This window comes from Theropithecus gelada, chromosome 7a (assembly GCF_003255815.1).
Source record: "Theropithecus gelada isolate Dixy chromosome 7a, Tgel_1.0, whole genome shotgun sequence".
NCBI classification, from domain to species: domain Eukaryota; kingdom Metazoa; phylum Chordata; class Mammalia; order Primates; family Cercopithecidae; genus Theropithecus; species Theropithecus gelada.
Genome location: NC_037674.1, coordinates 18,538,278 through 18,563,454, shown reverse-complemented (window position 1 = coordinate 18,563,454; position 25,177 = coordinate 18,538,278). Strand labels below are relative to the sequence as shown.

General features: G+C 41.3%; 1 protein-coding gene and 1 pseudogene across 28 annotated transcripts in view; one reads left to right on the top strand and one right to left on the bottom strand.

Annotated features, from left to right (window-relative positions):
- The window catches only part of TMEM62 (transmembrane protein 62), a 47,324-nt gene extending 22,432 nt beyond the window's left edge, over positions 1-24,892 (bottom strand). For 2 of the 28 annotated variants that reach the window (XM_025389727.1, XM_025389728.1), the window contains exons 1-9: positions 23,967-24,475; positions 23,613-23,724; positions 22,346-22,483; positions 18,698-18,743; positions 10,533-10,674; positions 8,285-8,409; positions 8,015-8,137; positions 4,975-5,130; positions 1,752-1,911 (exon numbers count right to left, since the gene is read on the bottom strand). In XM_025389727.1, coding sequence (XP_025245512.1) covers positions 1,752-1,911; positions 4,975-5,130; positions 8,015-8,137; positions 8,285-8,409; positions 10,533-10,674; positions 18,698-18,743; positions 22,346-22,385 — 792 coding nt within the window. In that variant the 5' untranslated portion in view covers positions 22,386-22,483; positions 23,613-23,724; positions 23,967-24,475. Of the gene's footprint in view, positions 1-1,751; positions 1,912-4,974; positions 5,131-8,014; positions 8,138-8,284; positions 8,410-10,532; positions 10,675-18,697; positions 18,744-22,345; positions 22,484-23,612; positions 23,725-23,966; positions 24,480-24,600 lie in introns of those variants that run through there. The other 26 variants (XM_025389725.1, XM_025389726.1, XM_025389733.1 and 23 more) reach the window with 18 other exon arrangements.
- On the top strand, positions 16,049-17,205 carry LOC112627998 (annotated as a pseudogene).
- Positions 24,893-25,177: the final 285 nt, after the last annotated feature.

Genomic DNA, 25,177 nt, shown 5'->3' with positions numbered 1-25,177 from the left:
AAAAAAAACCCCCCAAAAAAAAAAAAAAAAAAAAAAAAAAAAAAAAAAAAAAGACAGGCAATAATTTATTCTAGGTGCACATGAACCTTTAAGTCTCTTTAAAATGATCCAACTTCTTCTAATATGAGAGACCTTAAGTGTTCATCCCCAGCCATCTCTCCTACTTCTTCTGTAAGTTTTTTCGTCCTTCTACACAGAACATTTTAAAGATGGGTGGCATAGCAGAGTGTCTTCTCTTGTGCAGACGTACAAGTTTCTCCATTTACAAACCAAGGGTAAAACTACCCACGACAAAGGATTGTTTTGCGGATTAAGTAAATAATTCTAAGTGCCTAGCATCTCCTTAGAGGGAGCTCAGTAAATAGTTTCTTCCTGCTCAACCTGTTTCTGTAGGGGGGATAAAAAAGATAATGAAAATAACTACATATGTTTTCTGAAAAATTATTTGGTGTTTCAAATTAAGTCTCAATATTAGAAGATTAAATAGTTAAAAACTGTCATCAAATCACAAAGTTGCAGAAATTGATAGTTGTGTGTGTGTGTCTGTGTGTGTGTGTGTGTGTTTAAGAAACTAATTTCTGAGCACAGCTTATCGTCTTAAGAGTTTAATGAAACTGCTTTATTCTGGTAATGATTATTACTTTCTACTCTGGCAGGTGCTAATAAATTAAATGCCCTAAATTGAATCAGAATAAGAAAAGGCAAACTGGTACTGCATATGCTAACAATGCTTATTCCCCTTAACAAAAAAGTGCCTTTGATGCGCTGGAAATTCTGTGTCCTCAAGCTTTCAAATAATGACACAATTGTGTTATAATTAGAGACAGCAATCAAAGACATGGAAACATAATACATGTTTTCTGACTTATTCTATTACCCTTGGGTATACTGGGGAATTTGCCCCTATTATGAAAAGATTCTGGGCAAAGTTGGAAGAAAACAAAATAATGATTTCCTGGGGTTAAAAAAAGGGAGTCTATGGCCACTCCTCTTCTCCTCTGCCTAGTTTTTAATCTAATATTAGAATTATTCCTGAGTGCCCATTTTCAGAATATACTAAATACACTGTATTCAATTTTTTTTTTTTTTTTTTTGAGATAGTGTCTCGCTGTGTCACTCAGGCTAGAGTGCACTGGCACAATCAGAGCTCACTATAACCTTGAACTCCTGGGCTCAAGCGATCCTTCCATCTCAGCCTCCCAAGTAGCTAGGACTACAGATGCACGCCACCATGCCCAGCTAACTTTTATTTTTTTGTTGAGATGGGGTCTCACTATGTTGCCCTGGCTGGTCTCAAACTACTGGCCTCAAGCGATCCTCCAGCCTCAGCCCAAATTTTTTCACTTTTTTGTTTATTTTGAGACAGGGTCTGGCTCTGTTGCCCAGGCTAGAGTACAGTGGTGCAATCTCAGCTCACTGCAATCTCTACCTCCTGGGCTCAAGTGGATTCTCCTGCCTCAGCCTCCTGAGTAGCTGAGACTACAGGCACATGCCACGTGCCCAGCCAATTTTTGTATTTTTTTGTAAAGATGGGGTTTCACTGTTTTGCCCAGGCTTGTCTCGAACTCCTATGCTTAGGTGATCCGCCTGCATTGGCCTCCCAAAGTGCTGGGATTACAGGCGCGAGCCACCATGCCCGGCCCCCAATTTTTTTTTAAACATAGCTTCATTACCAATTGACTAAAAAATTCCAAACCAGAATTAAGCTACAGCTTAATCATTTACATAGTAAATATAAATTACTAACTTACCTGGACGATTACTTCTATGTTATGTGTCCCACTACTGTAGTTTCTAGGATTCCACTTCAGTACGAAAATGGGACCAGACACATGAACAGCCTGGCCTAAATGAACTCCATCAATCTTAACTGTGACAGAAGTAATGGAGGATAAGGAAAAGGCCAAAACTCTAAAATGAGAGCATATATAAAACACATGGTTTGAGGTTTGTCATTGTTTTTGTAAAGGAGAAAAACCTTATTGTAACTTGCAAATATATACATATAGGCAGAACCATCATATTGTACAACTGCAGAAGCCACTATTTATATGATCTGGTTTCTTTCTGAATGGTGGCTTCTGGAGTTGGACAATTAGCAAAACTGAACTGGTAAGAAATTCGGAACTATTCTTTTACTTTTTAGAAAGAAAAATCAATTTTCTTTTGACAAATATAGGTAAGGTAGATTCAAAGTTCTTTCTGAAGAAACTGCAGAAGTATTGATTTTTCTCTTAGGAAAATAATATAGGGTAGAAATCTCATTTTGTTAATCTAATGTCAAGCCTACCATCTACTCATTTGGTACCAGGGTATCTGTCCCAAAGAAACAGGGTTATAACCAGGACTAGGCTACCAAGCCCTTTCAGAGAGTATGACACCTAAACCTGATATCCAGCTCCCACCAAAAAACCTAACTGACACGTATGTGTTCCATTTCATTAGTGATTAAAAACAAAAGTAAACATCTTGGTATCATTTTTTACAAGTTAATTAGTAAATACTTTTTCAAGCATAATATCCAATAATAATAAGAGTACTGTGGGCCGGGCGCGGTGGCTCAAGCCTGTAATCCCAGCACTTTGGGAGGCCGAGACGGGTGGATCACGAGGTCAGGAGATAGAGACCATCCTGGCTAACATGGTGAAACCCCGTCTCCACTAAAAAATACAAAAAAGAAACTAGCCGGGCGAGGTGGCGGGCGCCTGTAGTCCTAGTTACTCGGGAGGCTGAGGCAGGAGAATGGTTTGAACCTGGGAGGCGGAGCTTGCTGTGAGCTGAGATCCAGCCACTGCACTCCAGCCTGGGTGACAGAGCGAGACTCAGTCTCAAAAAAAAAAAAAAAAGAGTACTGTGAATTTGGCACTCATATTGCTTGGTAATATTATAAATTAGCATCTGTTGTTGAAAGTAATTGGATACCTGATACACTGCTGGTGGGAGTATAAAATGGTGCAGCCACCATGGAAAACAGTATGGCAGCTCCTTAAAAAATTAAACAGATAATTACCATATGATCCAGCAATTCCACTTCTGGATATATATCTAAAAGAAGTGACAGCAGGGACTTGAACAGATATCTGTACACCCATATTCGTAGAAGCATTATTCAACATAGCCAAAAAGTAGAAGCAACCCAAGTGTCCGCTGAACACATAAACAAAATATGGTGTGCGTGTGTATATATGTGTGTGTGTGTGTATACGTGTGTGTGTGTGTATGTGTGTGTATGTATGTGTGTGTGTATATATATATACACACACACACACAATGTGCAATGGAATATTATTCAGCCTTTAAAAGGAAGGAAATTCTGACACATGCCGCAACATGTATAAACCTTGAGGTCATCACGTTAAATGAAAATAAGCCAGTCACAAAAGTATAAATATTGAATGGTTCCACTTATATGAGTTAGCTAGAGTAGTCGAATTCATAGAGACAGAAAGTAGATTGGTGGCTGCCAGAGTCTGTGGGAGAGGGAAGAATGGGAAGTTATTGTTTAATGGGTAAAAATTTCAGTTTTAGAAAATGATAAATGTTCCAGAAATGGATAATGATGATGGTTGCACAACAATGTAAACTTAAACTTAATGCTACTGAATTGTACACTTAAAAATGGTTAAAACGGTACATTTTATGCTATGTGTACTTTGTTTAATCATGCTTACCATGATTAAAAATAGTGATTTTAACTCCAAAAAAAAAAAAGGGATTGGGCAATTTTTATCAATAGTCATAAAATAATTCAAACTTTTTCATCTAGAATCCCACTTCTAGAACACTTTCTTAAAGAAATTATTCAAGTGAAGGAAGAATATATATGTACCAGATATTCATCCACAAATAAGAAAAAACTTAAAAGTTCACCAGTGAGACATGAAAAAGGTTAGAAAAACTGTGGTACATTCTTTGTGTTGAAAGAAAACAAATCAGGATGAGAATAGACTGCTTTATGATTATAATTATACAAAAACATGCTTAAGAGAGAATGCCTGAGAAGAAATACTCAGAAGTGTTAATAATAGTTCTGTTAGAAGTGGAGAAAATACACTTAAAATCCCATTACCCTGTTTTCCAAAGGTTGTTCTGTCGTATTACTTTTCAAAATAAACTGTAAAAGTATATTTTTAAAAGCGCTCTTACACTTGAAAGAAGTTATATGGCTCTTTGCAAAAAGAATGTTAATGTCCCATTAGGATTCTATTAATCTATATACTCAAATTCACAGCCGGGCAAGGTGGTTCAAGCCTGTAATCCCAGCGCTTTGGGAGGTGGAGAAGGGTGGATCCCTTGAGGTCAGGAGTTCGAGACCAGCCTGGCCACCACAGTGAAACCCTCTCTCTGCTAAAAATACAAAAATTAGCCAGGTTTAGTGGCACACACCTGTAATCTCAGCTACTCCAGAGGCTGAGGCATGAGAAAAGCTTGAACTCAGGAGGCGGTGGTTGCAGTGTGCCAAGATCAGGCCACTGCACTCCAGCCCAGGCAACAAAGCAAGACACTGTCGAAATCAAAACAAAACAAAACAAATTCACTTGCCAACTGAATTTTCAATTCCATAAGGATTATATATGTATAGCTTTTGCTTTCTTAGAAGGCTACACAACAAAATGAAAACAAATTTGATATATAATGCAAATTTTAAAAAGTAGGCTATAAAGGAATGTGTACATTACACTTATAGCAATGTAAAAGCATGCAAATAAAAAGGCTGAATAAAATAAAACAAAAATAATAATGTTAGAATTACGGATTTCTGAATGGTTTTTAAAATTTCATCAGCTTAGAAACATGATCGGCTTTTTAACTTAATGGGAACAAAACACTAAGCAATCTATCTTTATATCATGTGTAGGTTGCTGTGTAAACTAAAATGGGGCGTCTCATAGCTTTCATACGGGAATGCAATCACAATGACTTATCTTCCATCATTATCAAACTGAAAGGAAATTCTGAAAAATCGCTACATACCTGATGTGTGTTGAGTGAAGAAGTCTTTCTAGTGGTTCATGTTTACCACAACTATAAAGGAGTGATTTAGGATTGGTGATAAGAACCACAGGCCATGTGCCAAAGATCAAATCTGCAAAGCTAAAGAGGTCATGATCAAAAGCAAAAATCCGGTACCTAGAGACCAGATAATGATAAGGTAATTTAGTCACTTCACATTGTAAGAGGTCACGTAGGTAATATACAGAACAAATATAAAAATACATAACTAGGACTTTTTTACATGATGAATTTGAATACAGATTAAGTAATATTTTCTTTTTTTTTTTGTTGTTTTTGTTTTTTGTTTTTTGTTTTTTTTTTTTGAGACGGAGTCTCGCTCTGTCGCCCAGGCTGGAGTGCAGTGGCCGGATCTCAGCTCACTGCAAGCTCCGCCTCCCAGGTTCACGCCATTCTCCTGCCTCAGCCTCCAGAGTAGCTGGGACTACAGGCGCCCGCCACCTCGCCCGGCTAGTTTTTTGTATTTTTTAGTAGAGACAGGGTTTCACCGGGTTAGCCAGGATGGTCTCGATCTCCTGACCTTGTGATCCGCCCGTCTCGGCCTCCCAAAGTGCTGGGATTACAGGCTTGAGCCACCGCGCCCGGCCTTTAAGTAATATTTTCTTTCTTTCCTCCCTTAACCCTATCACTTTAGCCTTCACATTTGTCAGATAACTGGCCTCTGACTGGGCAATGGATTCAACTGTGCTCTTGAACAACACCTGTACATGGTATGTACTCTTTAATTTTTAAATAAATACTTGTTGAAGTAATTCATCTTATCCCTGTACTTTAAGACAACTTTGAACCTAAAACATTTATTATAACCCTAATACCTGACATTCTTCATCCCATCAACATTGCTACACAAAATATTAAGTAGCTGGGATTACAGGTGCCCGCCACCATGCCCGGCTATTTTTAGCAGAGACAGGGTTTCACCATGTTGGGCAGGAGTCTGGAACTTCTGACCTCAGGTGATCCCCCTCCCTTGGCCTCCCAAAGTGCTGGGATTACAGGTGTAAGCCACTGCACCTGGCCTTAAACATTTCTATAATTTCAAAGAAATTAAAGTTGTTTTCATTTTCCAAATGCAATAACAAAAGGTATAAAATATTCATTAAAGAATAACCAAAGTTTTATATTTTCTAACTTGTCGAATTAAAAAAAGAAATGATTCACTATGGCAGAAACACTAGTGCTCACCAAATACTCTACACATTCCCCTGCATTTCCCAGTCTCCCTGGTATCAGGTTGGGACCATGTGACTAGTTTTGGCCAATGGGCTGTGAACAGAAGTGACACATATCATGCCTGTGGTCCAAAGTACTTAAGAGTGGGTGTGAGTTCTCCGTGCTGTCTTCCCTGCCCTGGAATTGACATGTCGAAAGAGGAATTTTAAGACGGACGAAGTCTGAATTACTGACTCACCCCATGGACAAGAGTTGTTCTGACTCACATTGAATTTACACAAATGAAAAACATTTGTGTTAAGCCACTGATATTTCTGGATTTATCTGCATCTACAATAAGGCCTAGCCTAATATTACCAATATACTGTTTTTAAAAATTCTTCTATTGTAACGAACACAATTTAAGTGTTTATAAGGGCAGGTAAAGTTTAGGTCCTTTCAGTAAACTCCAGATAAAACCCCAAGGTTGGAACACAGGAAAGCTGGTGAAGAGAGAAAGGAAATGGCTTCATAATTAACAACACAACTTGTAACTGGAGCACTTAGAAGAAATAAAGAAGCTGGTCAAGGCTTAGTAAGACTATCTCACAAAAGGCAATCATAGCCCAGCCCACAGCCTCACAGCCATGAACAGACAACTCTTAGCTCAAAGTAATTATAGTTGCCAAATAATTACAGGTTTCAAGCATAACTCATACAGTTTCTAAAAAGTCAACCAAAATGAGGAAGTACCTTCCAAGATGTAAAGTTCCTTTTTAATTAATGGAAGTAGTTAAAAACAAAAAGATAACATATTCAGCTCAACAAATCTTTGTTGAGTACCTATTATCTGAGAGCACAGCGTTTGTATAAATTAAATAACTGTAATAGTTAAACAATAAGATGATACTCCTCAAAACTTGATAAACTGTTTCACTTAAATACTTCTTTTAAAAAAGAAAAAAACATATATTTAACTGTACTACATGCTTTTGATAAACATGTTTTCTGTTAGACTTTAACCTTAAAAAAGTCAACTATCATCTATTTGAAGGACTTAAATCACTGCCATCTTGTAGCAGTAACCAGTATGGTAGATACAAAATTCAGGAGAAAAAAGAAGGCACTTCTAGTACTAGTATTTCTCAAATTGTGGTGCATAGACCACCCAGAGGGCTTTTAAAAAATGCAGTTTGGGCCAGGTGCCGTGGCTCACACCTGTAATCCTGCTACTTTGGGAGGCCAAGGCGGCTAGATCACCTGAGGTCAGGAGTTCAAGACCAGCCTGGCCAACATGGTGAAACCCTGTCTCTACCAAAATACAAAAATTAGCCGGGCATGATGGCACGTGCCTGTAATCTCAGCTACTAGGTAGGTTGAGACAGGAGAATCACTTGAGCCCAGGAGACGGTGGTTGCACTGAGCCAAGATCACGCCACTGCACTCCAGCCTAGGTGGCTGAATGTGACTCTGTCTCAAAAAAAAAAAAAAAAAAGTAGTTTGTTGGACCCTAATCCAGACCAACACAATCAAAATCTCTAGAGGTAGCGCCTGAAAATTTTTATTTTTCATAAGCTCCTCCATAATTCTTGTGCACATTAGAGTTTGAGTCCATTTCCTAATGGACATATCTTGAAAATCCAATGTAACATAGTGATAGTAAACATCACTGCTGTGACAAGGTTTCCACAAAATGACGAAGATTGCAGAGACATATATTACTTTAAAAAGGCAGAAATATCACAAGTTTTTCTTTAACTGTGATCACCCATGATATCAGTAACAAAACTATCATTGCTTTGGCAAAACTTATGTGTATAAGTTTTATTCTGTGGGGAGGTTCTCTTACCTCCTATTATCCTTCCAGTCTCCCACCTCAAGTTCCAAAGTGCCCTGGAAGTGACGAGTGTGCAAAACAGGCATCAGTCCACCAAGTGTATGGAGGTGTCCACACAAATAAGCTATCGCCGAACTAACCAGTGAAAAATAAATGAAATAAATGAACAAAGATAACTTGGGAGGCCAAACTAATAAAAATGTCTTGCCAGAAAAGCAGAATAGGTACAGCAAAATAAAAAACTAAAAACAAATGAATTCTGATTTTGGAAGCTTGTCTCACCTCATTATTGACCGGATTCCTGGTGATGGAGAAAGAATAGTGGATGTTGTAAAGTGTCCAAACCAAATTGTATGGTTGCTCCGACTACTTTCCTTGGCCAGTAATAAGAGCTCCTCCATCTTTTTCTGAAATGGGAGAAAAATGGAAGGATCTTAAATTAGGGCTCAGGCTAAAATCTAATGTCAACAGATTAGAAAACTCCTCTGAAGATGTATAATAATTATTATATGTGTGTAGACCTTAAACCTTTACTAGTTAATGCCCTCTATGGACCTCTGTAAGTTTCAAATGGTTTTCACATATATTTCATTTGATCCTAAAAATAACTCTGCAATAGGTAGGGAAGATATCTATTTTAATAGATAAGGAAATTGAGAAATAAAGAAGTCATCACTAATCTTTACAGCTTTGTATAACACATTACAATTAATAAAAAGGATACAGAAACTAAACTTCTAAAATAATATCATGGAAAGACTTCTACCTAAATGTTTATAACAGCGCTGATAATAGCCAAAAACTAGAAACCATCAACAAGTTGTAATACATCCACACGATGGAATACTACTCAGCAACAGAAAGGAAAGAACTAATGATACACACAATCATATGGATGGATCTTGGAAACATAATGAGCAAAAGAAGCCAGACCCAAGAGTACATAACGTATGATTTCATTTATACAAAATTTTAAAACAAACAAAACGAATCTATACTGATAGAAAACCAATCAGTGATTCCCTAAGCGGTGAAGACTGTACATGGAAGATAAGACTTTAGGATGATGGAAATGTTCTAGTCTTAACTGTGGTGACAGTTATACCAGTATATACATTTGTCAAAACTCTTCAAACACTTAAAATGAGGGTATTTTATAGTATTCAAATCATACCTCAAAAGTTGATTTCAAAAAATAACTGGTACATATGTAAATATGCATTAATATTATCTGTAAGGTGCTTACAGCAATACATTTCTGGGCTCTACCCTCAGGGTTTTTAATTTGGTAAGTCTGGGGCAAGGCCAGGGAATCTGCATTTTGTAACACTCCAGTTGGTTTTCATGTACATGATCCTTGAATTCTACCTTAAAAAACACTATACAAAGGAATGGGATTTAATATAAGTTCATCAACCCTGACTAAAGACACTTGATAGATAGGAAACAAAATAGAACCCAATTAAATAAAATGCCTAAAGTAACGCAATGCATTTGACAATATTCTGTTCACTTGATTTCACATTCTTTCGAACTCTCGTATAACTCTGAACCTCATAGTTCTAATTTAGCAAATTCTGCTCTTTATTATATTTATTTCTATACTGGTCTTATACCTTACCACTAGATTAAATACTCTAAGAGTCTAAGAACTTGATCTTATCACGTTTGTATTCTTTCATATGAGCACGTATGTCTTACTTAGGGGCATATGCTTATTAAATAATGAGTTGGCATTTACTGTACCAAGAAATAATAAGAGGTTCTCAAATGAGACTTTCCACAGTTTAAATCCAGCAATCACCTAGTCTTGTCAAAATACTTGAAAATAAACGTATTGATTTCAATAGTTGTCCTTCTCTTCTTAAAAAAATATAGACCAGCTGGGCACAGTGGCTCATGCCTGTAATCCCAGAACTTTGGGAGGCTGAGGCTGGTAGAACACTTGAGATCAGGAGTTCAAGACCACCCTGGCCAACATGGCGAAACCCCCTCTCTAGTAAAAATGCAAAAATTAGCTGGGTGTGGTGGCACATGCCTGTAATCTTAACTACCTGGGAGGCTGAGGCACGAGAACTGCTTGAGCCTGGGATGTGGAGGTTGTAGTGAGCTGAAATCACACCACTGTACTCCAGCCTGGGCGACAGAGCAAAACTCCGTCTCAAAAAAAAAAACAAAAAAACCCACTAGTTAGAACTGGCAATTGTGGGAACTTAGGAATATACCACACAAAGCTGTATGTCCTGTTCCTTGCTGGATGTCCAAAGTGCATCCTGTACTCAGTACCTATTTAATAAATGTTTACTCCATAAAGTGTGAGGTACTTCTTTCTCAGATTTTGGGACAAGAACAAGGATAGCAAAAATAGTGCTGAAATAGCCAGTAACTTCTAGCCATACCTGTAACCAAGTTAAATTTCTCTCAAGCACTCCTAGATAATAACTAGTTTACTTATGATAACTTTAAGTGATCCACATGTATCCATGAAAAAATAAGTAAACTACAAAGGGAAGTAAGATTTTTACTACACCTTATCTAAAATTCCAAAGAAATTATAGGGTCTCTTAGGCCCTGGATTTATGGTGGCATCTACACAGATGAACGAATAGTTGCCAAAGGGAGTACTGTGGACATAATGGAAAGAGCCATCTCTACGTACAGCAGAATATTTCCTAAAAAATAGAAGACAGGAGGGTGTTAGTGTAATCATAAAAAGACAATGCTTTAAAATTCCTTCCGGAATACACAAAATTTTACCTTCCTTTGAAAAAGAGATTTGCTGATCTGACAGAGAAGTATACTAAACTAGATCCACAATGGATAAACTGATCAAATTGCGAAGTTTTTCTCCCATTGTCCCCAAAGACTCATGCAAACTAATTCATCAATAACCAAACACAAGTTCACCAAGTAACGTTCAGAAGTAAGAGAGCTCTTTTAGGCAGTCCATTAAATATTCAAAAAGAAACAAATCAGAATAAAGCGGAACAGTATTTATCAATCATTTGCAGATTTAGTCAGGGCCTACTAAGTACCTAGAAGAATTCTTGGTGTAGTGAGATACAAAAGCTGTTTACTTCTTGAAACAGGACTACAGAGGCTTAATTCACAAGCAAGACAAGACGAAGTCTTCAAGCAAGGAGAAAAATATTAGTCTAGGTCTGGGTTGTTAAATCTTTTTCAGTTCCTAAAGATACATTGATAATATACACAGGGTCTATATCCACTAATGAAAGTTTACCACCTTAAGTGTCAACAGTGTTCAGGTGTCCATAAAACTGCAGAGTGAAGACCAGGAAGAAAGGATGGGTAACACAGTACAGAGCACGCACTCATTAAGTATGTGTTGAATAAACAAGAAGGAAAGTATAGATTTTATTGGGGGGCATACCTATATTATTCAAATGTCAGAACATTATAAGGAAAGTTGGTATTATCTTTAATCTAAGTGTCTTACATGATTTTTACCTAACAGCATATATTTAAAAATACAAATAAACTCCTGAAATTTAATATGCTAGTGGGCCACAAAAGCCATCATGTATAATGTAACCCGAGTAAATATATTATACAGAAATTACAACTAATACTCAGAAATTAGTCAAACCCAATTTAAACAATGTCAATTAGTTCTATTGCCTTTCTTCTTGGTATTTTTAAAATTTCTATTTCAGGGCCAGGTATGGTGGCTCACGCCTATAATCCCAGCACTTTGGGAGGCCACGGCAGGCGGATCATGAGGTCAGGAGATTGAGACCATCCTGGCTAACACGGTGAAACCCCGTCTCTACTAAAAATACAAAAAAATTAGCCAGGCATGGTGGTGGGCGCCTGTAGTCCCAGCTACTCGGGAGGCTGAGGCAGGAGAATGGCGTGAACCCGGGAGGCAGAGCTTGCAGTGAGCTGAGATCATGCCACTGCACTCCAGTCTGGGCAACAAAGTGAGACTCCATCTCAGAAAAAAAAAAAAAAGTTCTGTTTCAGGGTTTTAGTCTAAATTAAAATTTTTACTTATATTTTTTCTTATTTTATGTTCAGTTATTCCTCAGAATCTTATAATCTTACATATGTTGTTTCCTTTCCTGCATTTTTGATACACTAAAATCCAACTGTCTAAAAATAAATCCAACTATTTGAAAACACAAGTTAAAATATATGATGCTAACATAATATGGGATTTTGGCATTCTCTGGGGCTTATTTTATTTTTTTGAGACAGGGTCTGGCTCTGTCACCCAGGCTACAGAGCAGTGGCATGATCTTGGCTCACTGCAATCTCAGCCTTCTGGGCTCAAGCGATCCACCCATCTCAGCCTCCTGAGTAGCTGGGACTAAAGGTGCACACCACCATGCCCAGCTAATTTTTGTATTTTTGTAGAGATGGGGTTTCATCATGTTGCCCAGGCTGGTCTCGAACTCCTGGACTCAAGTGTGCACCTGCCTTAGCCTCCCAAAGTGCTAGGATTACAGGCAAGAACCACTGCATCCAGCCTCTTCGGGACTTCTTTTTTTTTTTTTTTTTTTTTTTTGAGACAGTGTCTCGCTCTGTCGCCCAGGCTGGAGTGCAGTGGCGTGATCTCGCCTCACAGAAAGCTCTGCCTCCTCTCTGGGACATTTTTAAGATCAAGATTTAACTTTAATTTTTTTTCTTCAGACTGATATTTCTGTAATATTTACATTTTTAGTAAAATGCCATTTATTAAATTCAGATAAAGTTTAGGTGGCTAAAAACAAAAATACAAAGGTAAGAAACTTTAAAGTGACTATTCACTTTACTTTCCAAATAACCACTCAGCCCCAATTCCTGTTAATTATTTCTGAAAATGTCTCCTAACTGCCCATAATCACCATCAAAGATACAAACAGTTAACAGGAAGTGAAAGATTTTCATCTCTGTCCTTTTCCTTTCTCACATTAACAAAAGAGAACAACCTCCTCTTCCAATGTATGGTGACTCTAATTATACAAACTCAGTTAACCAGTGCTTTTTGACCTATCATCCTCAAATTGATGTCACCATCTCCATATCCAGGAACTTAGTTCAGATGGGTATGTCTCTTCATATCACAACTGGACTATTGCAGGACCCTCCTATTTAGTCCACATAACTCCAATATCTTTTTTCCTTTTTACCCCATCTTTTTCCTTTTTCATTGTGGGATTGCCCTTTATAAAACACTATTTTAATTATGTTACTTGCCTCCTTAAGAACCTATGCTGAATTACCAACTATTACCCATCACATCTCAATTTCTATGCTTGTTACTTAAGACCTATATAAATTAGCCCTAAGCTACCTATCCAGTGTCATACCAGTCCTCAGTATGGATGTTAATTCTGGTGATACCAGTTTCCTTACTGCCCCAGCAAAGTTCAGTTTTTGGTTTCCCAGTGCATAGCTTTTAAAGATCTATTCATACCTATTCTTTTGCCTAAAATATCCTCCTTGGCATGTCTTACTTCTTCAAATGCTACTCATTTTTTAAGACTGGACACACTTTTTGCTGCTTTTATAAAGTCTTCTCTATGTCCACCCACGATTTTCTGATTTCTCATAGTGATTATCATGTGTACCAAATAATCTAGCATTTCATCAGCCATTCCTTCATGTTCTTTTCTAATTGTTTCCTAAATAATTCTGATGTCCCTTAACTACACTATCAGTTCCTTGAAGGCAAAAGCCAAATTTTTAACATTAGCTCATGTATCTCTCACACTATCCAGCTAGGGATGGACTCTCAATAAATATTTGCTACATGATTGATTGACAATGCAGAACAAAGCTACTGAATATCCTGAGGCTGAAAAGTGAACTGCAACCAAAAGAGGAATCTAAACTTAATGAAACTAGAGAATTGGTTTCTCTAGTTTCTTTGCCTTTGCCTTTTCACATTCACGACAAATAACGATTATTTTAATATTTATATGACACAGGATGAAAAGATAAAGCAGCCAGGTGACTAACTGGGCTCTCCAGCCACCACAGAGGCCAGGAAAATCAGTATCTCAGGATTCTGAAAACCCAGTGACCTCAGCAGTGTGGCTGACAAGCTCTGATATAAATGACTTTTCCTATGTATCAATGACTTAAAAAATTGTTTAAGCCCATGTGGAATATTAAAAGTACCATTAGCCAAAACAAAGCATTAAACTACATGCATACTTCAGAGGTATTGTGGTTCCTGACCACCACAATAAAGCAAATATTGCAAAAAAGCGAGTCACATGAATTTTTGGTTTCCCAGTGTGTATGAAAGTTATGTTTACGGCTGGGCGCAGTGGCTTATGCCTGTAATCCCAGCACTTTGGGAGGCTGAGGCAGGCAGATCACTTCAGGTCAGGAGTTTGAGACCAGCCTGGCCAACATGGCAAAACCCTGTCTCTACTAAAAATAGAAAAATTAGCCAGGCATGTTGGCACATGCCTGTAGTCCCAGCTACTCAGGAGGCTGAGTCAGGAGACTCGCTTGAACCAGGGAGATGGAGGTTGCAGTGAGCCAAGATGGTGCCACTATACTCCAGCCTGGGCAACAGAGCAAGATCCTGTCTCAAAAAAAAAAAAGTTATGTTTACACCATACTATAGTCTATTAAGTGTACAATTGCTTCATGTCCAACAAAACAATGCACATACCTTAATTTATAAATACTTCTACTGACTGGGCATGGTGGCTCACGCCTGTTCTCCTAGCACTTTGGGAGGTTGAGGTGAGTGGATCACTTGAGCCCAGGAGTTCGAGACTAGCCTGGGCAACACATCGAAACCCTGTCTCTCTAAAAAAATACAATAATTAGCCAGGCATGGTGGCTCATGTCTGTGGTCCCAACTACCCGAGAGGCTGAGGTGAGAGGACCACTTTGAGCCTGGGAGGTGGAGGTTGCAGTGAGCTGAGATCGCGCTATTGCACTCCAGCCTGGGTGACAGAGTGAGACCCTGTCTCAGGGAAAAAAAAAAAAAAAACTTTACTGCCAAAAATGCTAATGATCATCTGGGCCTTCAGTGAGTCAAATCGTTTTACTGATAGAGGGTCCTGTTTTGATGTTGGTGGCTGCTGGCTTATCAGGGTGGTGGTTGGGGTGGCTGGGGTAATTTCTTAAAATAAGGCAACCATGAAGTTTGCTACATCAATTGACTTTTCCTTTCACAAGAATTTCTCTGTAGCATGCAATGCTGCTTGATAGCATTTTACCCAAAGAAATCCAATCCTCTCCAACACTGTCATTGCTTTATCAACTAAATTTATGTATAATTCTAAATCCTTCGTTGTCATTTCAAAAATGTTCACACCATAGTTACCAGGAGTAGTTTCCTTCTCAAGAAACCATGTTTTCTGCTCATCCATAAGAAGCAACTTGCCATCTGTTCAAATTTTATCCTAAGATTGCAGCAATTTAGTCACCTCTTCAGGCTCCACTTCTAATCCTAGTTCTCCTGCTATTTCCACATTTGCAGTTACTTCCTCCACTGAAGTCTTGAACCCCTCAAAATTATCCATGAGGGTTGGAATCAACTTCTTCCAAACTCCTGTTTAACATGTTATTTTAACCTCCTCCAATTAATTGCAACTGTTCTTAATGGCATCTAGAATGGTGAATCCTTTCCATAAATTTTTCAATCGACTGCCCACATCCATCAGAAGAAGAATCATAATCTAAGGCAGCTATAGTCTTATGAAATGTGTTTCTTAAATAGTAAGAGTTGGAAGTTGAAATTACTTCTTGATCCATTGGCTACAGGATGAATACTGCGCTAGCAGGCATGAAAGTAACATTCATCTCCTTGTACAACTTCCTCAGAGCTCTTGGGTTACCAGGTGCATTGTCAATGACCATTGATACTTTGAAAGGAATATCTTTTTCTGAGCAGTAGTTCTCAACAGTGGACTTCAAATATTCAGTAAACCACGCTGTAAACAGATGTGCTATTATTATCCAGGCTTTGTTGTTCCATATATGGAACACAGGCAGAGTAGATTTAGCATAATGCTGAAGCACCCAAGGATTTTCAGAATGGTAAATAGGCATTGGCTCCACTTAAAGTCATTGGCTATGGAGCAGGAACCCACGTCCAGGAACAGAGCCCTTTGCTCCTCCCTCAGAATGAATGGAGACCAGAAATCAGACATTTCTGTCCAAGAAAATCAGGATTTCGTTCAGTGCTTCTCCCAGATTGTTAGGGTGCTGACTGAGGATGAGATGGGGCACCCAGAGACAGGAGATGCTATCACCCAGCTCAAGGAGGTCCTGTAGCACAATGGCATTGGAGGCAAGTATCACTGGGCTTTGACAGTGCTAGTACTATTCTTGGAGCTGGTGGAGCTGAGGAAACAGGATGCTGAGAGTCTCCAGTGGGCCCTGACTGTGGGCTGGTGTGTGGAACTGCTGCAAGCTTTCTTCCTGGTGGCAGATGACATCACGGATTCATCCCTCACCCGCCGGGGACAGATCTGCTGGTATTAGAAGCTGGGCGTGGGTTTGGACGCCATCAATGATGCTACATCAATGATGCTATGCTTCTGGAAGGGAAGCATGTATGTACCACCTGCTGAAGCTCTATTGCAGGGAGCAGCCCTATTACCTGAACCTGATCCAGCTCTTCCTGCAGAGTTTCTATCAGACTGAGATTGGGCAGCCCCCCAGGGCAATGCAGATCTTGGCAGATTCAGTGAAAAGAGGTGCAAATCTAGTGTCAAGTACAAGGCAGCTTTCTACTCCTTCTGCCTTCCTGTAGCTGCAGCCATGTACATGGCAGGCATTGATGGTGAGAAGGAGCACACCAATGCCAAGAAGATCCTGCTGGAGATGGGAGAGGGAGAGTTCTTTCAGATTCAGGATGATTACCTTGACCTCTTTTGGGGACCCCAGTGTGACCGGCAAAGTTGGCACTGACAAACAGGACAACAAATGCAGCTGACTGGTGGTTCAGTGTCTGCAACGGGCCACTCAGGAACAGTAGCAGATCCTGAAGGAGAACTACGGGCAGAAGGAGGCCGAGAAGGTGGCCCTGGTGAAGACTGTATGAGGAGCCGGACCTGCCGGCCGTGTTCTTGCAATACTAGGAAGACAGTTACAGCCACATTATGGGTCTCACTGAACAGGATGCAGTGCCCCTGCCCCCAGTCATCTTTCTAGGGCTGACGTGCAACATCTACAAGCGGAAAAGTGACCTAGAGACTGCAAGGGCGGGGAGAGGAGGCCCTCAATAAATAAATTATTGTGTAACTTTCTTAAAAAAAAAAAAAAAAAAGTCATCAACTGCATGGACCCCTAGCAACAGTCAGCCTGTCCTTTGAAGCCAGGGATTGACTTCTCTCTAGCTATGAAAGTCCTAGATGGCATCTTCTTCCAAAAGAAGGCTGTTTCACTTACACGGAAAATCTGTTGTTTAGTGCAGCCACCTTCATCAATTATCTTAGCTAGATCTTCTGGGTCACTTGCTGCAGCTTCTCCAATCAGCACTTGCTGCGTCACACTGCATGTTTATGTAATAGAGTCAACTTCTCTCCTCAGACCTCATGAAGCAACCTCTGCCAGCTTCCAACTTTTCTTCTGCAGCTTCCTTACCTCTCTCAGTCTTCACAGAATTGAAGGGAGTTAGCATCTTGCTCTGGATTAGGCTTTGGCTTAAGTGAATGCTGTAGATGCTTTGATCATCTATCCAGAACACTAAAACTTTCTCCACATCAGCAGTAGGACTGTTTCACTTTCTAATCATTCATCTGTTCACTGGAGCAGCACTTTCCATTTCCTTCAAGAACTTTTCCTTTGCATTCACAACTTGGCTCACTGCTCCAGCGCAAGAGGCCTAGCTTTCAGCCTACCTGATAGCCTTTCAACAGCCTTTCTCACCAAGCTTCATCATTTCTACCTTTTGATTTAAAGTGAGAGATGTTGGGCCCTTCCTTTCACTTGAACACTTAGAGGCCATTGTAGGGTTATTGACTGGCCTAATTTTAATATTGTTGTCTCTCAGGGAATAGGGAGGCCAGAGGCGAGGGAGAGAGATAGGAGAACAGCTGGTTGGTGGAGCACTGAGAACACATACAGCATTTATTGATTAAGTTCCTGGACTTATATGGGCAAGGTTTGTAGCACCCCAAAACAATGACAATAGTAACAGCAAAGGTCACTGATCGCAGATCACCATAACAGATACAATGAAAAAGTCTGAAATATTGTGAGAATTACCAAAATGAGACACAGAGACACAAAGTGAGCATGTGCTGTTGGAAAAATGGCTCCCATAGACTTGCTCAAGGCAGGCTTGCCACAAACTTTCAATTTGTAAAAAACGCAACATCTGCAAAGCGCAATAAGGCGAAGCACAATAAAACGAGGCATGCCTGTATATGAAACAGAAAGAATTAAAGAAAAAGTCTAAACAAAAAGAAATGCATCTGTCACAAGAAGACAAAAAGGCTCATTTTTTTAATTACCAGAGATTCTTTATAGAAAAACTTTTTCTGTTAAAAAATGTTTTCAGCTAGGCACAGTAGTATGTGCCTGCAGCCCCAGCTACACAGGAGTCTGAGGCAGGAGGATCGTTTGAGCTCAGGAGTTCAGGGCTAGCCTGGGCAAAATAGTTAGACTCCTGCCTCTTAAAATTTTTTTTAAGTTTTCTCTCATTCATTGAATTGACCACACCCTCCTTATAACACTGACTCTACACAGTGGTCTGTCTTCTGTTTATTACAGTACCTGTAATAATTCTTGACGCTGTCCAGACTTGGAATATTGAATGCATCTAATTAAAAAAAAAAAAAAAAGCAAACATTCATCCACATTAAAAAAAGAATACAAACATGTTCTTTAATGACTAAGGGAGAATAGTTCTTTCTATAACAATTCCCCCACACACTCCCCCAGGGTAAAGCCATTCCATTTATTATTCAGCAAATAGCGGGAGGACCAGGAGAGGGGCCCATCCTAGACAACCTCCCATTATTGCCATGGGTTTCAGTTTGCTTCCCCAAACTAGAAATGTTTAGCCTAGGCAAAGGGTAGACTCAGAACAGAGTCCAGATGGCCCTACCACCAGCTCATGAACTCCCACCATGGTCCATCTCTCTAGGGCCACTGAGCCTCTCTTAGAACCAGTATGGCTAGACTCTGGGTTGCTGGGTCCAATCCAAGCAGGCTGGGCTCCAAGTTCTAGACCCTAGGCTGGCTAAAACTCTGGAATCTTGATTTCAGGATGTGGGTGGGATGGACTTAGGTCCCAAGCTCCAGGCTAAGCCAGTGGCCTTCAGGGCTGCAGCAGGTAGCTGCCTTCACGGCTAGGCTTCTTGGGCAGTGGTACTTTTTCAGGATAGGAGCCAGGGCTGGAGTTGGGTCTAAATCTGTAGAAACAGTCAATATTGGCAGAGCAAGAGTGGTAGGTCTGGCAGAGAATGACTCGGAGCAGAAGCAGCAAGAAGCCTATGAGGTGTTGCAGATGATGGCAATGAGCACCCCCTGGGAAACGGCTGCCCCCATGACAGGCAGCCCACCCTCAGACCAGCACAGACAGTAGAGCTGCCTCAATGGCAAGGCCTATGCCAAGGCGGGACTCTGGTATGAGCAGCCTTCCATGGAGGCTGTCCTGTCTACACACTCAATGATTCCCGGGCAGTGGAGATGTCCACCTGCAGTCTTAAGCCAAAGTACAGCCCGGTGCACATCTGTGGGAGGGTTGGGACAATGGGATATTCAGATTTAACTGAGGCTCCAGCAGGGGCTACTGGCCCTCCCCAAGCTCTCTGCCTCTGCTGGCACAGACTGAGCTAGCCACAGCGTGACTGTAGCAGCCTCTGTCATCTTTCTATAACACTTTTAATGGTAGAATGTCAATCAATTAGATTGATACTTTAAAATGTTGATATCTTAACAAAATTCAGATTATCTAGAAACTTATTTATTTAAGGCATTTAGTATACTAGAGAAAAACAGGTACTTTGACTTCTATACCATTCAGAATAAATAAGTTTGAAATTATAAGATTGAACTGTAGTTGCTCTTGTCTTAATCATGTGATTCTAAAAGCCAGCAAGAAGTGGATTCATGCCTGATCTACTGATCAAATAAAGTAGACAAATGAAGTACTTAGCTAATAAAAAAGTCAACCTTTATAAATCAAACAAATCTACTACCACCAGGACTCTTTTAGAGAAGAGTTCATTTCCTTACCAACACAACAATAATCTAAAAAAGGGAAAGGATTATTCATTTCCCTGTTCATGCCTATGGAGATTTGTTTGCAATTTAAAATTTTTAGGCTAGGTGCAGTGACTCATACCTGTAATCCCAGCACTTTGGGAGAATGAGGTGGGAGGATCGCTTGAGCCCAGGAGTTTGCGATCAGCCTGAGCAACATAGCAAGATCCCAACTCCACAAAAAAAAAAAACCTTCAAAAATTAGCTGGGTGTAGTGATGCATGCTTGTAGTCCCAGCTACTTGGGGGTGCTGAGGTGGGAGGATCATTTAAGCTCAGGTCAAGGCTGCGGTGAGCTATACTCACACCACTGCACTCTAGGCTAAGTGACAGAGCAAGACCCTGTCAAAAAAATAATAATAAAGCGGGTGTGGTGGCTCACGCCTATAATCCCACCACTTTAGGAGGCTGAGGCAGGCAGATCATTTGAGGTCAGGAGTTCGAGACCAGCCTGGCCAATGTGGTGAAACTCCGCCTCTACTAAAAATACCGCCCCCCAAAAAAAATTAACTGGGCAGGATGGTACCTGTCTGTAATCCCAGCTACTGAGGAGGTTAAGGCAGGAGAATTGCTTGAATTCAGGAGACAAAGGTTGCAGTGAGCTGAGACTGCACTATTGTACACCAGCCTGGGTGATAGAGTGAGACTCTGTCTCACAAAATAATGATAATAAGAATAGTCATAGTAAATTTTATTTTATTTTATTTATTTATTTATTTTTTTTTTTTTTTTGAGACAGAGTCTCGCTCTGTCGCCCAGGCTGGAGTGCAGTGGCCAGATCTCAGCTCACTGCAAGCTCCGCCTCCCGGGTTCCCGCCATTCTCCTGCCTCAGCCTCCCAAGTAGCTGGGACCACAGGCGCCGCCACCTCGCCCGGCTAATTTTTTGTGTTTTTTTAGTAGAGACGGGGTTTCGCCGTGTTAGCCAGGATGGTCTCGATCTCCTGACCTTGTGATCCGCCCGTCTTGGCCTCCCAAAGTGCTGGGATTACAGGCTTGAGCCACCGCGCCCGGCCGTCATAGTAAATTTTAAAAAGAAAAAATAAAAAGCAAAAATTTTTTAAATTTGCACACAGGAAAATTCATTCTTTTCTGTGACTTACAGTTCTATGGATTTTGACAAATACATAGCGAACCTGACGTCCACCACAACAACCAAAATACAGACTAGTTCCATCATCACCAAAAATTCTCCATGGGCCGGGCGCGGTGGCTGGCCGGGCGCGGTGGCTCAAGCCTGTAATCCCAGCACTTTGGGAGGCCGAGGCGGGCGGATCACGAGGTCAGGAGATCGAGACCATCCTGGCTAACATGGTGAAACCCCGTCTCTACTAAAAATACAAAAAACTAGCCGGGCGTGGTGGCGGGCGCCTGTAGTCCCAGCTACTCGGAGGCTGAGGCAGGAGAATGGCGTGAACCTGGGAGGCGGAGCTTGCAGTGAGCCGAGATCGCGCCACTGCACTCCAGCCTGGGTGACACAGCGCGAGACTCCGTCTCAAAAAAAAAAAAAAAAATTCTCCATGATGCCTGTTTGCAGTTAATCTGTCTCCCAATCCCTATCCTCTGGTAACTACAGTCTGTTCTCTGTCTATTGTTTTGCCTTTTCTTGAATGTCATATAAATGAAATCATACAGTATGCAGACTTACGGGTTTGGCTTCTTTCACTTAGCAAAATGTATATTTATTAAAACATCTGTCTGCATGAGTTTTGCTAAAACTCATGTTTCTTCTATGTAAAGAAGAAAGGACTTGGGGGTGGGGGGCAGGGGGAGGGATAGCATTAGGAGAAATACTTAATGTAGATGACAGGTTGATGGATGCAGCAAACCACCATGGTACGTGTATACCTATGTAACAAACCTGCATGTTCTGCACATGTATCCCAGAACTTAAAGTATAGTAATAATAATAATAATAAAAAAGCAGCATATGTCACAAAAAAGGACCATACCAATTGTCATCTCAAAGGCTAACAATGACATCTGAAGTTTTAAAACCACATTATATAGTTGTATTTCAGAGTTGTGACCTTTAGTATATGTAAACCTATGTTATAATGTCCCACTTGATAATTTTACAATCTAAGTTAGAAAATCTAGGTTCCTGAAGGGGGAAAAAAACTCTACTCTTTATTATATCTGGCTCTTGGGTCTCACCATGATTTCCTTTGATATCCAGCCACTTGGTTTTTTCCATGACTCTTGTCTTCTTCAGAATACCCTGGTAGGTTTGCCATTCTACCTCATGCTGCCTGGATCCCAACTGTTCCTTTGTTTTGGCATCTGTCAGGTCTCCTGTAGGTTTACACAAGAATTGAATCACAATGCAAAACAAACTCCTAGGGGTTCCATTTTTTTAGATATGCACACTGAAGGAACAACGATACTTAAAGTACTCAACATGTATAAGCAAAACTGCTCATGAGACCACCAATGTCCAATCAAGCCATCTAAACTAACAAGATTTTCTCAGCAAGGGCTTTGTTCCTTATACGTTAGCAAATGCCTATGTGATATTAGAAATGAGTTGTGAAAAAAATCCTTAAAGAGAACAGTACAAAATGCATCAGTAGACTCTGATAAAATGAAAATGTTTTTATAAGAAATTCCAATACTCTGAGTGGGTACCTAATATCTACGGCAACCATGTTTTCCAAACCACAAAATCAGAATATGTGACTTGACCAAGTATTAGTTTTATAGCAAGAAGCAATGTGGCAGGTGCAACTGGACAACAAAATACCAAAATTTATAGGGAACTAAACAGAACACTTTTTATGGGGGTTCATCCATTAAATGAGAACTGATACCCTTTCATGTCAGCAGAGATACTTCAATAAGGTGGATGGGTGATGAATTCCCCAGTAAGCAAGACAGATAGATGCTCCTTTAGCTTCTTCTCCCCACTACAGTTTGGAAGCAAATAAAGGGTTTGAAGAGTCTACAAAACTCAAGTCATAAAACTATTAAAAGATGAAGAAAAAGTGCCCTGGGTCACCGGAAGCCTCAAACAACTGAAAATATAAGATTAATAATATAAAGAAAATTGAAAAGTGAGCAAAAGAAGAGAACTTCTGATTCGTGGTTACAGGCTTTTCCCTAATTCTCACAACCACAACTGTAACAACAAGAACAGAAACCAGATACAAATACATGAGACAAAAGACTGACATGAGAACTAGGAGCCTTGCTTTTACTGCTTTGACAAAACCTTGCTACGTCAAATCATTTTGCCTGGATCTTGACTCATTCAGTTATCCATAGGCAAAGGGGTTAGCATGTCCAATCTCTTCCACCTCACAGGGCTCATCTGGGGCTGTGGCTATACTGCTCCCAACGTCCCCAAACTGAAAAGCCGCAGCCCTGGCTAGAGTTCTACCATCCGGACCACAGAACACCACCACAGCACGGCAAGCCTCCCTACCTGTTGCTAGGACGAGAGCTGGTTGAATGATGTCAATAGTTTCAGAACAGAATTTCTCTAAGTCTACCGCTCTGCCTGGATCTCGAAACCTGCTCAGGTGAATGTCGGATATCTGCCGAAAACAGGTATTGAACAGAGAGATCTGAGCCGGGAAGAGGCAGCATGGGGAGCGGCGGCTCAGCGGCTCTCGCGGGCAGAAGGAAAAGACAAAGAGGCAGTGCATAACGAACCCCCCAGGTAGGGACAGGGCCAGCACTAGACAGAGCCTCGAGTTACAACCTGAGTGAGGCCCGCAGCCTGGAGCGTGGGGCCCAGCACCCGCCAGGGTCTCACCGCACGGTGCCCGCTCTGCACCCGCCTCCCGGCCCGGCTTCCCGCCGCTTCACCTGCAGGCCCCAGAAGATGTTGGTGTCTCCAGGACCTGGCGCGGGGTGCGGCCTCCTGGGGGGCGCGGGGTGCGGCAGCGGCGAGGGTTGGCCCGCCAGGCCGTAGTGCTCCAAGAGCATGGCCACCAGCGCTGCGGCCGCCAACCCCGCGACGGCCAACCCCGCGACCACCCTGAAAGCCAGCACTGCAGCCATGCCGCCCGCCCGCCAGTCCGCCGGGGAGCGGCCCTCGCTGATCCCGCGCGGGACCGCGCGGCGCTCCCGGGAGCCGCTTTGCCTGCACTTCCGGACTCTCTTGTCGCGGAGCCAGAGCCGGATGCGGGGCCGAGCCGGATGCGGGGCTGGAGCCAGACACCGGGCCTAGGGTGCTGCGCCGGTCAGCCGCCTGCCGGCATCTGTGCCTCTCTGGCAGCGCAAGTGTCTGGGCTCGTTTTGCGTAAGTAATGCGATCAAAGAAAAGGGAACCGAAACTCTGAACACCAATGACGGTGGCCGAGTGGTGGCGGGCAAGGAGACCGGGACCAGTGGCCAGGAGGCCAGGGCTAGAGTCCTGGTTCCGCCTTGGTCATTCACTCCTGACCTCAGTGGGTCGATCTCCTTACCTGTAAAACAGAGTTAATAACACCTTCCGTGCGCACTTTGCAGGGTTGTTGTATCAAAGTGAGAATGTATGAGGACGCCTTTCACATTGTCTCACAAATGTGTCAGGTGGCTTCCTCTGGCCCCTTGTGATTATTAACGTGCCTCCATAGGTTTTCTTTTCTTTCCCTTCCCCTTCCCGCTACCGTTCCCCTTTCCTTCACTTCTCAGACAGGATCTCACTCTGTCCCCCAGGCAGGAATGCAGGGGCGCGATCATGGCTCACTGCAGCCTTGACCTCCCTGGCCTCAAGTAGCTGGAACTACAGGTTCGCACCATCACGCCCAGCTAATTTTTTAAATATAGTTTTTGTAAAGACTAGGGTCTCTGTGTTGCCCAAGCTGGCCTCGGAACTCCTGGGTTCAAGCGATCCTCCCGCCTCGCAAAGTGCTGGGACCACCGCTCCCGGCAGCATAGGTTTTCTATAGATGTTAATTCCTATGTTTTGTGAAAGTTATTTTTCCTTTAACCTGATTTCACATGCAACTGATTAACTAATATTGCAACACGGTGGTATACTATTCATTTAATAAATATTAA